Below are 18,985 nucleotides of genomic sequence, written 5' to 3' on the forward strand. Positions count from 1 at the left end.
AACGAATACCATATACTATAATACAATAAACTTCAACACTAGCTGAGAAAATTTTCACAAGGACATTTTTGTATTAACAATAAATTTTGATTCAAATTTCTTATTTAAAAAAAAAAAAAAAAACAGAAAAGTACGGTGCTCTGTTCAGTAAATGTTCAAGATGTGTTAAATTTGAATTCAATTATATATTATTGCATACGAAAAACAATTTTGAGCGGAGACGGTACTCTAACTATTTTGACTCTTGGGTACCGTGCATATTTTTCGGTTTTTTTCCTCTTGAACTAAACCAATATTTCATTAACATTTAATGATACAAAAATCGTCTTTTACAAAAAATTAAATAATTTACATATATTTTATGAATATTAAATTATTTAAATGAAAGAACTCGAGTTCTCTCACGGTACATAAGTGATATATTTGTGTGTTCAAATTTTTGAGAGATCCCGAGTTCTCTTATAAAATTTTTATTTATTTTTAAGAAAAATAACCTTTTGATAAAAAATAATTATTTTAATCTCTTTTTGTAAGAATATTGTAATATGATTATTGTTGTACTAGCTTGTTCAGTCTATGAGTATAAGGTCTATGGGGAAATCTAATAACTGTTATCATTGATTATAGAACAGATATGAACTTAAAAGTTTGTTTATTTGTTGTTAATTTTGTAAATTTAATTCTAAATTTGATCTTTGTTTTATAATAAGTTTACACAAAATAAAATAAACTCAGATAATATTTTAGAAGCTTTAGACGAGTCTTTTGAGTATGATTCTGGCAGTGATAGTTCTGATAAAAGTTCAGACAGTTCAGATTCTAATATTCCTAGTGTAAATGATACTTCCCAAAATAGATTATCTAGTACTAGTAGTGAAAATTCTCAACAATGGAATAGTGTTACTATTATGTATATGATATAAATTATAAATATATTGCTAGGTATAAAGTATTTAGTTATAATTTTTATTTCAGCATTCAATCAAAGTAATTTTGTATTTGAAGAAAACAGATCTTTGTTATGTGACTTAGGACCAGATTGTAAGCTTATAGATGTTTATAATTTATTTTTTAATGATGATGTATTGAATACTATAGTTTTTGAAACAAATAGACAAGTATTAAAGTATAAAAATACATGGATAAATACTAATCCTGTGGAAATAAAACAATTTCTAGAATAATTGTCATGTACACAGGACTTGTATCCTATCCTAAAATATCAGACCATTGTAGTCAGCAATCATTTTTTCATAATGAATTCATACCTAAAATTATGCCCAAAAATAGATTTTAAGAGCTACTAAGACTTTTTTGTGTAGTTGATAATGATTCAATAATTAAAGGTGATAGATTGAGCAAAATTCAACCTTTAATTATAAAATTAGTTAATATTTTTAAAAAAATCAAGATACCCGGAGAAAATATTGTAATTGATTAAATCATGATTCCATTTTGAAGTAGACTAATATTTAAACAGTACATACCAAATAAAACTTCTAAATATGGTGTTAAATTATTTAAAATAGGTAATCAATAGACAATAAGCACAATAATACATACGTTTTTTATTTATATAAAACATATAGTTTAATATATACAGTAAGGATTCCGTTAACGGTCACCTTTATGTAACAGCCAATTGTTTTAATCCCATAGAGTGTAAGGGAAAAATACATTAACATCTCTACATAGTGGAAACCCTAATTAAGGTCAAAATTTAAAAATGTGTCAAATGAAAAATGGAAAATTTTAAATTATTTTTGACAGTTTATCTTAACGGTTATTTATGATGTCGATAACTCAATGAATACTTGTTTGTGAACTGTAACTCTGTATTTTATCATTAGTATTCAGAGTACTATATTGAACATGTTTCGAAATACGTATCTACAGTTTCGAATGAAAACATCTAACTTTAACAGAAAAAATCAATTGTTATATTTTTACCAAAAAGAAAATGTGAGTTAACGCACACTTGTAGGAAAAATTTTGAATAGAAAGAATTCAAGCCACCGACTTGATAAAAAAAAAAAAGAAACGATTTAAAAATTATGGAAATCTTACGGTAAATATCAAATAAAAACTATAAAACGTAGTAAAATCGAATCAGTCAATATTAACGAAGTTGTATACAAATGGTTTTGTGCAGCTCATGTAAAAAATATTCCAATTAGTGGACCAATACTTAAAAAGAAGGCTTTACAAGTAAGTAAAGAATTTGAATGTGAAAATTTTAAAGCGTCAAATGATTGACTTGATAAATTTTAATTACACTATAATATTTCTTTTTAAATGATTTGCAGCGAGAGTAAATTGGTTGATACAGAAACAATGGACGAATGGCGTATAAAAATTAAATAATTAATTTCTTCTTATGAGTCCTGAAATATTTTTAAAATGAATGAAACAGAATTATTTTATAAAATTCTTCCTGATAAAAAATTATGTATTAAAAATAAAATTTGAACTTCTAGGAAAAAGTCTAAAAAAATATTGACAATCATGTTATGCGTTAATTTAATAGGTGTAATAATATTCACATAATTGTGCAACAAAATTTCATAACTAAATATCATATTATTCGTCGTCCATCTAAATGCTTAAGTAAATAATCATATTCATATACAATATCATAACAATCAAAATTATTTCAGTAATATTTATATTTATAATTATACTACCTATATAATAACTAACAAATTACCAATAGCACCCAATAAATATATAGATACATGTGTATTTACTAACTACTATAATATATTAAAATAATTACCCAACAATTAGTAATAATATAATTTGTATTTGTTTAGTATCATAAAAAATATGTTTTTATAATACAAATGTACTTATACAAAATAAACAATAACAAATTAAAATGGAACAACAAGTAAAAGATCAAGTCTATAAGTAGAAGCCTTTTTTCTGACAAAAAGTCAGTCTACATCCAGTCACCATCCTTTTCTCACAGAAGCTCACCACTGTTATTCTCAAAAGCAAAAGAGTATTGATTCAACAAACCAAATTTATCTTTCACTCGTTGTAAAATTTAATTTAATGTTATAAATCTTATTCAAACTATTATTCTTATTTTATTCATCTAATGCATGTTAAATTCACATCTTAATTAATAAAGCATCCAGTTTTCAACACCATCAGGTAAGAAAATATAATATCTATATATTTATACTTCAGTACGTCAAGTATGGAAAGAATATCATCATTAAAAGTAAAAAAAAACTCACGTAAACTCCGGTATTCCAAGAAAGGTAAACATAATCTGTACTTATAAATCTATATCTGCGATCCCGAATAAATCGTAATAATATATAGGTTTTAAAAAATAATAGACGGAGAGGTAAAAAACGTCAAAACTCTTAGCTTCATCGTTTATGTTTAAAGAAACCTAACTATAACATCTAAAAAGTTAATAAATTATTATAAGGTAAAGTTTCATCAATAACTTTGGCCAAGCTTATTTTTGATTCATTACATAGGTGAATTTGAAAAATTATTAATCATAAACAAATCTAAAAAACTTCGTTGTTTTAAAAATGTTCAGTCTTACAATGGGAGCCAAATAAAAAAGCATGAATGACACGATGTATTATAACTGAGTGATTATTGTGGTTTGATGAAAAAAATGAAAAAACAAAAGTGTAAAATGATTTTGTTTTTAGATAATGCAACATCACATTCTGATTTAAAATTATAAATCATAAATTTAGTATTTTTATTATACCAAATACGACGTCACTGTCAGCCTCTTGAGTCTAGATCAAGGTATAATTCAAAATTTTAAAGTTATTAACCAATAAATGATACTTAGGCGAATATTATCACAGATCGATGTAGTAAAAAATTCTGATGAATTTACAAATGTATTACTGTACGTATTAGACGCTTTGATGAGGATTAAACAGTTTATAATACAAATAAAAGTCATACCTAGTTGTATCACTAATTTTTTTTTTTAATCAGGTTTTGATTTAGAAAATGTGCTTATAGATAGATTTAGATAACACGAATCTTGAAAACGAAATAATTGTTGGTGATCAATTAATTAATATACGTACTACCAACTCATATGCAAGGTGAAGAGTTTTTTTTAGTCAATAAAAATCTAAGATCTGAAGAAGATAATACTGGTATCAAGTCATTCATAATAACTGAAAATGACGAAGAGGAAACAAATGAAGAAACTGAAGAATTTAAGTACAATGTATCAAACTGTTCTGAGGTTTTCAATCAAATAAAACAATTTTAATTTTTCAATCTTCAAAAGGTAACATAGATGGTTATATTATAATCTGTTAAAAACCGCATAAACTAACTTTGAAAAAATTGTTCAGATACTAAAATGAATCTAAAAAAAACTAATATAACTCACTTTTTTAATTTTAATATTTATATAAAAGCTTATATAAGTTTTTTTTAATTTTTAACTGTACCTACATTATTTTATAAATCATAAATACATTTTTTAGTACCCATATTCATATACGTTATTTACTTGGTATTTTATTTTTAAAATTTGCATAATCTCTAAATAACGGTTACCTGGAAGGTATTGAACTTCTGTTACCGGTCACCTCTGTAGAACGGGAAACTCTAAATAGCTGTCATTATTTAAGGTCTTTTCGATGACCATTATATGAAAGTTCTACTGTACCTACTTTTTAAAAACCATCAAGTAAATTTATTAATGTAGCTATTAACCCCGTCAAATTTGTTTTGTATCAGAATCCATTATTTAATTTTCGTCAATGCACTGCCGAGAAGAAAGCCTGCAAAACATATAATAATGTTAATATTTCACCTATGTTATATGATTATACAAATACTTTACGAGTACGACGTCATTCAGACCATGCCAATAGGTTACTTTTTTTTCGTTTAGTTCACATCATCAACGCGAAAACGACCTATGTTTTATTCGGGTAAACTCAAACGTCACGCTAATATGTCACTCATTTTCTACTTTATACAAAAAAAAAAAAAAAGTTTAAAATGTTTTTACTAGGAGCTCAACCGGGTTAATTCTGACGTAAAGCATACAAGCATAGACATTATTACTAATATTATCATTGTAATATGCGCGTTCTATATTAGATACTGTTGGTCGGGTCGAAATGTTTATTATTGTGCGCCGCTATTGGTATATAATATTATCATTATAATATGATTATTGTAAACGAAACGTTTGGTTAATTTAATCATAATATTGGTTTATTATGACTTTCGCGTCCTTTATAATTGCATCAACCCTGTAATAATTCAATATAGTATACATATATAATAGAACCGAATGTGATGTAGCAAAACAATGACAGCGACACAATAAAATATCATAATACAATGTATAAATATAAAGGACATACGCTATTATGTTATTTTCAAACGGGTGGACATGTGTATAATAACAAAAACACTTATGTAATTTTTATAACATATATTTTTTTTTTTTATGGAAAAAAACCGCGAACATATTATGATATACGCTGTGTATCTAGCTCGATTGTTATATTTGCATTCTTTTGTATTCTTTATTATGTTTATAAAATGTAATAATATATTTCGAACGCTCGAAAATATAAACACCACAGTGTCAATGTAATAGGTACCTACTACCTATGCGATTAGCTTAGCGCTCTACAAATAATGAACATACGGCCGTTCAAATGGAGTCCTCTGGCCATGATTGCACCTGTATATTACGCGTGTAAATTATTCGGCATTTTACCGGTGAGTTACGAGAGTTGTGGAAAAATTCCGTACAAAAACACAGTACACTTCATAGGCAGAAGACACGAGAACGGTGAGACTTTAATAATGTTATAATATTATAAAAACGTTCGAATTGACACCGACAATGGTGTTCTAATTAAATTAATATTTCTAGACAATCCAACGGATAATAGCTTTTCTTACAGTTATGACGGTTAGAAAATATTTTATTATCCATATCACAAACCGATCGATCTCCTCCAATCGGCAGTTTTATTAATATACCAACCTAGATTACCTCTATTCGTTAAACTGTCCTAATTTAAAATCACCTAACTCGTATATATTAATAATATAAACATAAATTATTTTGGACTAACGTAGCTGTTAATAGGCAAAATTATGATAACGAGGCGACTTAGATAGGCAATTTAGCTACAAATCTATCTTGTTTACGTTGCAGTCCATCGTTGGTATGATATATTTAATTTATAAACTAATGTATTTTTATAAGATTATAGTTATTAAAGTTGCTGTTTATACCTATACTATCCATCAGATAATCGGGAACGCCAAATTTTATGGACAAAATTTTACCAAATCAAAGTCATAATATTCAATTTAATTAAGCTGACTTTTGATTTATATTTCGCTTAATTTCGTATAATCCAGACAAAAAACTCTACTCGGTTTGTCAATTATTCAAAATAAGGAATACTGTATGATGTAAACATTTTCAACATAAAAAATAATTTAACATTGAATTAAAAAGTTTATAAATAACTATTCATTAATGATTACAATTTTGATTATAACCTTAATGTATAATATAGGTACCTATTATCAATAATTATTTAACAAAATTATTGTTTTCTAACACTCAAATTTACAAAAATGTGTGTAATTCCGTTTTAAATTACACATATGCATACATTGTAGTATGTTATTTAAATTGTGAATTAAATTTTTACTAATAATCACAACCATTATAAGAAATCAATTTTCAATCATTTTAAAATGTGCTATTTTAATTATGTATTATTCACAGTTAATCAAATTAATTTTTTATCAACATTTTTAAAAGTACTATTACACCAGTAAAATTTTGTTACCTCCAAAAATGTTTTCTTATAAGTCAATCTCCCAAAAAAAATCGTTACCAAGAAGTAATACCTCTTTTGACCCCTTCAATAGTAGGATCAATACCTTTTCATTTATACTTTATCACACCTCTAAATGTTCCATCACAAAAGATACAATTTTAACACCATGTCATATTTTTAATGTATTTTTTTTCTCACTAGAAATTAAATCATGTCACGTCATGAAGTGCTATTACTGAATAGCTTCTTCATTCAAGCCAACTATAACCTATTATATATCTATCTATTGTGCTTATTGTAAACATATTTTATACAGATTGTACAAATAAAACAAATATGACAAAAAAAAAAAAAAATTAAATCAAGAATAGTAAAAATTATAAAAACAGTGATGACATTACTCGTTTTCTAGATTAATGTTGGAGGTTGGCGTCAATTGGATCGTGTACAAAAATGTGCATACATATTTATAAAAAACATTTATTACAACAACTAATAGACAGCCACAATTTTCTTAAATTTCTATAATAAATAATATCCATATGATAAACTTCAATCATAACGTTTAAGATTAACTATTTAAATTCTTGAAGTGGACACACATTATATCCGTGTTAAATGAGAACCATTGTTTTACAATTTGCATGATCAATTTCATCTGTTATTACAGAATATTACTATTATAATTATTTTGGAACTAAGTTTAATTTTCATTGTAGTTTATACTTTTATATATATTGATCATGAATTACATAATCATTTATATTCTAAAGACATGAAATATCTACCCCAACGCACCATATGTCTAACTTAACTAAATGTAAAAATTAATACTTATCTATATTTTTATTTTATATTTATACAGTTTTTGTGTATTGTACATATTATTATAGTATTTTGGATGTGATACCTACAGCAACGCAATGGTTATTTTATTATTGTTAAAAACAATCTACTTACGAGTAATTATGTTATGAATGTGTGATATATAATATAATTACACACATTATATTTATATTTTTTATAAATAATCATAGAAAAATAATATAGTAATTACTAATTATACATTTTTATTTCCCAAAGAAACTAACAACGGGTTGCTAAAAAGACCATTTTTTTTTTAATTCTGACATGCAAGTGTGGAGTTTATAACATTACACATATGGCATGCCACACATCCCCAAAATATTATTTATAAAATATTTCTTGAGTAACATTTTCTTTAGTAATAATTTTAATCAAAAAAAAAAACAACACACGAATCGTTGTAAAATCAATAAATTTATCACCCCGCTCTGAATTAAAAAATATTTTACTTCAATAAATGAAATGAAAATGGATAAACTTTGTACCCGATAATAACAATTTGCACGTTACGACAGGAGTTTTCAAAACAGATATCACCGTCTCCTTATGTAAAACTTAATTACGCTAAGCGGATACATCATACATTACAAGCGTAATACGATGAATAATAATAATTACTCGGGCCTGGATTTGAATTCCTAAAAACTAATTTATAAAAAAATAAATAATATTAGTTCCAAAAAAGTAACTATGAATTCCTAAAAAATGCTTTTTCAACACAACAATAATAATTATAATAATGACAATTTATTATCGCAGTCCGCGACGGATGTTTCCACGTAAGCAACAGCGGACTTGCACTGTGGGCCACCCAGCTGGCGCTACAGACGTGGGCATTCGTCCGGATGTGCTTCTACCTGGGAAACACGCTGATGCAACGCCAATCGCTCAACTGCTCTCGAGACAACTATTGTAGCGTGTTTGGCATGTTGCTTTCGCACACGGTCATCAGCCCAATCGTCGTGTCTCTAGTACTAGTTCGATTACCACGGTCCGTCGACGTGCTGAATATGACCGCCCGGTTGCTACTCCGGTCCAGGTATCCGCGACGCCGACTGTCACCCAACGCGTATGTGGTCATACTATTCTCCGCCGTCATTGTCTTCAAGCTGGTCACCACTGTCATGAGCATACCGCTGAAGTACCCCGACCTGTATTACCCGTACTTCACCGCTTACATGGTGCCTATCGTGTTCATAAACCTGGTCAGCATCCTGTGCGTGGTCGCCCAACAGTCGTACGAGGATATCAACAGGTAAGCTGAAAGGCCTCTTGTGATTTTAACCGGTCCTGTATTTTTTTTTTTTTTTTTTAAAGCATTCGTTACCCAAAGAAATGTATTATATTTTATGTTAATGGTCTTTGTACGATATTATATAGCTCGTATATACTATTTTATTCCGGGCTCATTAGACTTTGATCAAATCCATACTATCGGACTATTGGATAAAATAATATTTGAAGGCCGTTTTCATACTCCAATCAGTGAAAACCTAGTGTATACTATTATACTATTCCTAAGTTTATTAATTTTATGATTAATATCTTAAAATTTCTAACTATCTACGGTGTAGGTATAAAACAAAAATGTTTCAAATTGTATATAAATAATATATATCTACAATACATTTCATGCGATACATCGATACATTCGATTAAATATAGATCAGAATTTTAAAAAAATAATGTTATTTCACATTAAATTATAAGCAATACATTTAATTTAGATGATCAAAATAAAAATAAAATAAGAATCTATATCGATATCTTAATATTAATATATATATATTACATAGGTACTTTCGAAAATACCAAATACTAAATAGTAAAACAATTTAAGAACATTATTATTTTATTCTTAATGTTTATATTATAATAAAATATTTATAGCTACATAAATTATAAAATATTTATATTGTACCGGATACCAACTGAAAAGCACCGATATTAACGTCACAAGCTATTGAAAATAATGTTAGAAAAATTTATATTTTAAAGTAGAATTTTTTTTAATTTATGTATATTATTTTATTTTCCATCTAAACAAAAACATTATAGTTGTTCTACTTCGGTTTTATTTCATTATCAAACATATGAAAAATTACAATTCACAAAAATATTTCAATTTTATAAAATAAAATACATTCAAATATAACATCCAACCCTACTATACAAACTATTACACAAATGTATGCATTTAATATTGTAGAAATACTAGAAATATAATTTTTTTAAACTAAGATAAATTACATGAGCCGATAGCGCCCCTTAAAATTTTTTGTCTAGACTTGGAGTAGTATTTTGTCTTATTCTCCGATGTACATGTGCTATATAATATGATTTATGTAAAATCATAAACTATCTAAAAAAAAAAAAAAGTATTTATTTTAGTATTAATGAAAGCAGAAAAAACAAAAATATATGAAAATTCAAAATCAATAATATATTGATTGTATTGAAAAAAATTATTAATATTACATTACTTCTTGTGGTGAACGGTCTGGGTAAAGAAATTAAATGTTAATAAATAAGTTAACGAAAAACAATACTCAAATAAGTGTGCCAAGCTAGCAAAAAATTAAAATCGACTTAACTCGTAAATTCCCAACCTACGCTGATTACTACGATGATTAGTGATGGTCTATATTTTGGCTATATCGTGGAGTTAATTTGGCATTGGATATTGCCAGCCAGTTATATGATTTCTCGAACTTCGTTTTATTCGATGGACGAAATCGAGGAATTGTTGTCGGCTTAATATTATTATTGTTGTCAGATGCAGGATTGAGTTTTAATATCTCTTGAAATTGGCTTGTCGTAATTACAGTATATAGCTTATTTTAAATGAATTTTGCCATACTAATAAATAATAATAATAGCAACAGACATTGAAAGATTATAAAAGGTTTAATAGCACATATTTCAAAATAAGACCACGAGGAACGCACTGATCTTAAGAGAATGGTAGACCGGGTCAAATGGCCTGACAAAACGGTGCAATTCCGGAATACTCTAACTATTGCCGTATTGAATGCACCGATGCGGTGACCGATAAAATGTTGGAATATTCCAACTATTGCATCACTGGTCACCACACAAACCGTCTGACGAGGTTTTGGAGAGATGTCTATTTATCCGCAAAGCGTAAGTCTACCCTGGGTGGGTCTTACTACGACGCAGGTAAAAGACTGGATAATAATCAGACGTTCACACGGCCTTTTATACGTGACTTATCAGCGTTCACGCGATGGCGGTACCGTGTTCTATGATGAAATTGCATCAGTGTAATCGCCGAAAGTCACGCATATCGATACAATATTTATAACAAGATAAGTAAATGGGTATATAAAGATAATAGATGGTGATACGGCGTGAACAATTGTAACATAGTTGAATCCATGTTTACAGGTGTTGTTTACATTCGATTAGGTTAAGTCACGTATGGGCTATAAAAGAATTAATGGTGGGTAAAGAATCAAATAAAAAAGTGATAGATATTCTATAGTAAATCGATTGTCAGTTTAACGCCGAGAAATTTAAAGAATTTACTCTAAACCGGTCACCGACATCGCTTTCCATTTAACTTAGGTAAAGCACATACGATGTACGACTACGTTGTATTCTCGTGCCATTAAATATGTCACCGAGAAAAAAAAGTAAATTTCAATAAATTCGACGATCAATATCATTAAACGTGTTCGGCTTTATTAACACGGCGTGATTTATAGGCAAAATAAGTATACCCGTGCGTTGAAGAATAAAATAATATTTTTAGTGCGTAAAATAATCGGTTGATATTCATACATGACAATATTATTATTATAAATTATTACACATTTTTTCCCCTAATACAGTAATACATTTATTTTTGGCAACCTATAGAAAAAAACAATCAAGCGATAATAAATCAATATTAAAAGCACAAATTATTTTAAATATCACACTTACAATCTATTATTAATTTTTAGCATTTTTATCGTTTTTTTTTTTTTTTTATATTTCACAGAGAATTAGAAGAATTGTGCGAAGTGTCTTCAAAAACCGAACGAGCGATACGATTAAACGCGCTAATGAACGACCATTGGTTTTTGGAGGACTACATGGAGACTATGTCAGACACTTTTGGACCTGAATTGATATTTACAATAATGGATATTTACGTGCAACTATTGTTGTTTATGTATGTAATGATATGGGATACAGTTGTCCGTCGCGTGTTTAAGGACAACGCATATCCGTATATTAGTGGTATCATCGAGTCGAGCATTATTATAGGAAAATTTGTTTATCTGTGCTATAGGTGTGATTCTTCTGTCAAAGAGGTAATTTTAGAAATATTTTTTAATAATAATGATCATATTTTAATATAACATATGATCTAAATTATAATTATAGATTTATATTATTTATGTGTTATGTTATGATGCTTCTACATTGTAGAAGAATAGTGTATTACATCAGAAAATTGAGCATTATAATATTTACCTAAGTATATAACCTTTCCTATTGTAATAGATTTTAAAGATAAAGATTTGAATAACAAAACTTCAAATACGCTGTCCCTGAGGTCAACTGGATGAACTTAGGAATCGTTCTACTTTTTTTTTCGAAATAGATATTGTTCTACATGAGATTACCAAAAGTTGTTTCTGTGATCCTGCTTAATTTTTAATTTTGCATAAGTTTAACAAGATATTATACAGCTCGATGCTTTATTATTTAAAAGTTTACTATTTGGAACGAATACGAGACGATATATTAAAAAAAGATACCCTTATTCGTATAGACTATGGAAATTCGTTTACTATTTTAATAAATATATTTTAAGCGTGAAAGTATATTATAAATGTTTACGATTCAATTAACATTCAGAAAAATAATTATTTGAATAAATTTACGAAAATCAGTCTCTGGTCAAAACTTTTCTATAAGTTGAGCACAAAAATTCTGTACAATATATATATATACATATAAATTATACGAATTTCATGAATACAGCGTAATATTTCCAATTAACACCTCTAAATATCAAAAAAACAAGTTATAAGCTTTCTACAAAATGAACCATCTGAATAGTGAATAAAATAATGTCCAGGTACAGTGTTTACAGGTTTCACTAAATATTAGTGATTGTAGGTAACGCAAATACAATGTAAAAAGTAATAAATAATCAATAACAATATATTATGTGTGTACTGTTAAAATTGATTTCAGAGCAAAAAGATAATTTTTCACTTGAAACACTTGTCATCGAAGGTGTCGAATGATTTGAATTCTCAAACCATTGTTAGTATAAAATCATATTATTATTGTGTACGATATTAAAATAACCAAAATAATATAACAAATGGTTGTACCAGCGCTAGGTATCTAATTAGTAAAATAAATATTTTATAAATTCATGCCACGACATATTATGATTGTTATTTTTTACATGTGCATAACATTATTATGTAATAGCAATGCCCAATATTTTACAATAATAATGCAGTTGTGAAGGCTTGCGGTGCCTATCGTGTTTATATAACTTTATGTAATTCTGACGTTTGAGCTATACATACAATATTATTATAATAAATTGTACTAACAATGGCTGTCTCGTCAGAAACAGTTCTAATTATTCGAATGTAGTTTGTTTATCTTCACTTCACTCACGGCTCAAAATATATAGTTTTATTATGTAATAAGATTTTCGTACGAATTTCCCGTCATAGTATATTTACATGATATACATAATATTATAATTTATGTTGAAATATTTGAACAAAAATCAACAAACAACAACTAACGATAAATTTCATAAATTCTGCGCGTTTATTTGGTCGATGGAGTTCTAGACCATTTATATACGTAGCCTAAACATTTTCTTGATTTTTCAGAAAACTATCGAATGGATCGATAAAGTTGTTTATGTAAGTACCTATCTAACATACTTTTATGCGAACATTTTGGCACTTTCCAAAAAAATATACATAAATTAAAAGAAAAAATACCGTTTATCTTGATAAAAATTCAAAAAAAAAAATGGCAATATATTATTATACTTACTTAGTATACTTTTTACGCCAGTTAAAACCGTCAAGCCGTGGCTAATACAATTTAATATAAAATACATTTAATCAATAAAAACCGCGAGACTACACCTACGTTTCACTGTCATAACGCCATTACGTAAAATATAGAAGGATATAAATTTTAAAGAAAATAATACTTGTATTGTATTTTAATATCCGTGCACATCTCTTCATCTGAATCGGAATCAAGTTCTTCCGATACGTTTGCTTCGTACATTTTTACTTGTTGTGAAGTAGTAGTGGTTTTCTAAAGTTTATTGTCGTTTTTAATGACGCCATTAATCCTTTTAAATACGCGGATATATATATTTTATAATACATAGACATATAGTGTATGCATTACGCGGGTTATCCTTTTAACAGCATTGTGAATCCCTTTTGTGTCGTTTTCGGGTTTGTTAATTGTGACGACGCTACAGAGCTTAAAATAATATAATAACTTTACTATTTTCTTTATGTGAAGTTTTTGTTTCAAAAAATTATCAATGAATTCAATTCGACATAGTTTGTAAGGTTACCATATTCTATTGGTAAGTAAATGTGAATATATTTAAAATTTTTAATTAAATTAATATTTAATAAAATCAATGTATATTTGCATGGAGTTTTAACGACTTGGAAACTATTAAACCAATTGGCATCAAATTTTGTTCTAATATTTCTTGAGAGTCCTGAAATTTTCATAGTTTCATTTTTAAACCTCAATAGATTACTAAAGCACATTATAAAGTGCGATTCACTCATTAATTTTATTTTGTCTAGCGGAACTCGAAAATATCTTAATTTATTTACGAGTATATATAAGGTTTCAATTGGTTAAAAGAACAAATTAAAAATAATACCTGAGTAATAATTGTAGCTTATAGAATCAAAACCTAATCGAACCGATTTTTCATAGACTGATGACCCAAATTACTCAAATTAGTTCACAAATTGAATTGCATTGACGCCAAAATTCCTATAAACTGAACTTTAATAAAACCAATCGAAATACATACGCCAATTTAATGTTGAATTTTACATTTGTTAATTTTTTTCTTGTACAAAGATGAGTTATATAACTATAGCAATATAGTGGAAAATATTACTTTTATTCTATCGCACTTGTCACAACATTTCAGAACGTTTATAAAACGTCTTCTCCCTATATATGTAAATAATTAGCTGTTAACTTATTCATTAAGTTTTGTAATAATCAATTTTTAATCTACATTCGTTATATCTTAATTTTAAATATCATACTCGTATTTTATTATTATTAATCACCCGCAAATGCATATTATATAATATCACTGTTCGGCTTTTCCTCACTGTAAGCATTTAATGAAAATACATTTCTTTCATTGATTATTTTTTTTCAGCTACTTTTTTCATTTATTTAATTTTTATTCAAAAGTAAAATATTCATTTTAAATAAATTTTATTATATCTTTAAAGTCTGTTAAACCCTTCATTATAAATCATAATTTTCAACTTGAACTTTATTTATAATTTAAACTAGTCACTTTTAATTTTCAAATTATACCTCTATTTTTATTATCAATTAAAATATTATCCTTGAAAAACTTTGGCTTTCATTTTTCGTGATTAAATTGTTTTTATTTTTATACTATATATATAGTATACTGTTTTCGTTTTCTTCAACATTCTAAAAATATTTATTAACTCATGACTTTTACACTCGCGAAAAACGTAAACATTATTTATGTATTAAACTTTGTATAGTGATGTACTTATATACTTAATCCATGAGATTTTGAAATTAATGCCTATAATTCTTGTATAACTATCTTAAGTCTAACCCCCGAGCTCATAACATCCTTAGCTCCGTCAAAACACTCTTAGCTCTGTCAAAACATTCTTGGATCCACTTATTTAATACAAGTGACGATATTACTATATTATATAATACTACTAACTGTAGTCTTATTTTATTATATCTAATAGACATTATATGGACTGGACGATAATATCTGTATAACCCAATAGGCTTAGGTTTTTTAAAACTGATAGTGGTCGCTTTGGTGAAATTATAGTTCGAACGAATCGCATCCCCAACGTTGATTAACCCATCGTTAGTGACGCTATGAACATTTCGCTTACACAATTAGTATTTTTAGAACTACTGGTTTATATTTCATTCGAATTTGAAAATATTATATAAATGCTTGATTGCGTTATTCACGAAAATAAATACGAAAAATCATTAAATGTTATAAATAAACAATCAAAGTTATTGAAGTCCAATGTTACCGTACATGGTACATGTAATACTAACGTATATGTTAGCGTTGTACTCACACGTCACTGATCATCTTACCATATTATCTTGTTATTTTATTATTATCTTATTATATTATGTTATTATTATGCTTAAGCAGTTCAATATTGATATTTATCAGTACCACAGTATATAAATGTGTAAGTTCACACGTGTATTTTAATAGGTGATCATTTCACTCAGACATCACTAATGGTGTTATACAAATAACGTCACTAACAATGGGTTAAAGAAATTAAAAAAAAATCTGGCAAACGTTTCTACCATTTCCTGAATTTATCAAAGTTATTAATGTTTGTATCCTCTTAAATATGTGTATATATTCATATTTTAATTTTATGCAACTTTCCACACTTAGATTTCAGTATTAGTATAATATTAAAATGTGATTTAAATGAGCTCCACTACTATTAAACGATATAAATATTAATTATATTACACCATAATAGAGATACTCATATAATATTGGAATTTCTATAAGAAAATTATTTCAAATTCAAGTACAACTATTAATAGGCGAGGATGCACACAAAAGCTACATTGAGCAGTGAATCTTCTCAGTTTTCGGTAACTTTTAAGATAAAATTGGTGGCCACGTCCAAAATAACCAATCAAAAAACACAACCATAGTTTTTATCACTTACTATTATATAAAATCTGTGTAATAGACGTTCGTTTTGTTAATAATGTAATTGTTTAAAAATAAAAAAATTTTATACGTTTTTATCTTAAAATAACTTTACCTTCAAATAATGTTAATCGGGTATTGTATAATTTATATAATTTAACGCATATTTGTTGTTGACATTTATGATTCACCTCGAATTTTGTATCATTAACGTTGTTATGCCATAATTTACCGAATATACTTATAGTATTATGATCAGCCGTCACTTGACAATAAACATTTTGATCATTGATAAATGATAATGTTTTAGGATCGCAAGTTTTTCCGTTGTTTGACTACTAATCGTAATCGAAAATTACGTTTATCGCTGCATAATTGTGAATAAATTATTCAAACTGTTAATCTTAGATTTAAGATGGAAAATACTTATAATTAAAATAATTGAATATTAAATTACGTTATTAACAATACTACCTTAAAGTAGTATTATTATTTATTTTCATTTTAAAGACAACTATGCGAAGAAAAATAATAAAAATATGTCTATACTTTCAGTTTTATCAACGATACATTAGTTAATGTCATTCGGATATTATAATATATAAATAAAATACCCTGTGGATATCAAATGCATATATTTTCTAATTTTAAACCATAACTTCCTCAGATAATATATTATAACAAATATTACGCTTTTAAATGAATTAAATATATATACTTTGGTCTGCATGGTTTCACAAATTATTTCACTTTTTAACTAACTTAGTAAATTTATTTATTTTTTTTCTATCACTACATTACAACTAAAACGTCTAAACAACATAATACTATATTTGTGAAACAATTCAAACAATCAATCGCATCCCTGTAAAGTATTGTGAATAAACGTTTTTAATTATTACAATATCTACATAGTACATAACTACATCTGTCCAATTTTCAAAATAAAATTATTTCTCTATAATATATAGTAGACGATTTAACGTTTGCTACAGTATTTTTACCAGTGATTTTATAAAATTAATTTGACTCGTGACCTATATGTATAATATAATTTAAAAAATATATTATATAAAAAAATTAAAAAATATTAAATAATATACTGTTAAATTGTTTATTATGTGTAAAAGTGGACACATTTTTAATTAACTTGCTATAATTATAACTTTGATCATTTTATACGCTTTGTACAAATTGATAAAATGTTCAATGTACATATATAACATAAACAGTTTATACATTTTTATAATCATCAAAAGTATATCAAGAATAAATTCTGAAAGTCAATGAATCAGGCAATGTTTTTTTCACATAACAAAATAATATAAATTCAATTGACGTTGATGTTTGAACCATTTTTGTTTGTTTATTACAGCTAAGGTTATTTACACTTCGCGTTAACAGTCGTGCAATACAGGTTACAGCTTCCGGATTTTTCGACATAAATCTATCACTTTTGTTTGCGGTAAGACATTCAGATTTTAAATAAATTCTAATTAATTGACAATTATTGATATTGAATTTCCCAATAAATGTACTCTATGCAGTTTGATTAAACCCGTGGTCTCACATTAAGTAATATTCAATGATCGATACAAATTATTAGTCTCCCGTAATATGATTATATTACTATAATGTGTTGAATTAAATGGAATAGTTATTTTTATTCTCGTTAAACGTTAAAATTATATAGATTATACCATTATTTATCGTTTTTTCAGACTGCTGGAGTTGTGTTGATATACTTTTTGGTATTGGTACAATTTCAAATGGAAGGCTACAAACAGATGTTAGGATCAAACTCTAGTGATGCAGTTGTAGCAGTGGTCTGTCATTCGTGGCCTTGTCTTGAAAGGGATGTCCAAGATTAGTTATATTAATTTTAAATCAAAACCATATCTATCTACTACTTAACATCTGAAAAATATTATTTCTTGATTTTCCTTTAAGTTATTCATGATTTTTCATGATATTTAAAGTAAGTATATATAAATTTAACCTATTATATAATGTATAGGTAGGTATATCATATTATTTTTTCTCTCTTAAAATGTATTGATGATTAAATTTGCATTGTGTTAAAGCATTATAGATTTTCATTTGCGATTACTGTTAGTACGAACAGATCAATACATAGTATTTGGAGTTATGAAAAATAAGTTAGAAAAAGAATATTTTAATTTCTAATATCTATTTATTTTTTTTTTTTTAATATATCTATTTTAATAATACGTGTTCAAATTTCGCCAAAATTCACCGGATTTTTTTTTTAATATGGTTAAATAATCTATAGTAAATAAAAAAT

At 26.7% G+C, this 18,985-nt stretch overlaps 1 protein-coding gene across 1 annotated transcript; it reads left to right on the forward strand.

The window, feature by feature from the left end:
- The first annotated feature begins 634 nt into the window (after positions 1-634).
- On the forward strand, positions 635-18,551 carry LOC112595525. The gene is made up of 8 exons (XM_025340774.1): positions 635-650; positions 736-897; positions 976-1,041; positions 8,457-8,952; positions 11,704-12,019; positions 12,912-12,983; positions 18,056-18,145; positions 18,402-18,551. The coding sequence occupies exons 1-8, from the start codon at positions 635-637 to the stop codon at positions 18,549-18,551; spliced, it is 1,368 nt and encodes a 455-aa protein (XP_025196559.1).
- Positions 18,552-18,985: the final 434 nt, after the last annotated feature.

Source organism: Melanaphis sacchari, unplaced genomic scaffold (genome assembly GCF_002803265.2).
Source record: "Melanaphis sacchari strain LSU unplaced genomic scaffold, SCAv2.0 Contig27_pilon_pilon, whole genome shotgun sequence".
NCBI lineage: Eukaryota > Metazoa > Arthropoda > Insecta > Hemiptera > Aphididae > Melanaphis > Melanaphis sacchari.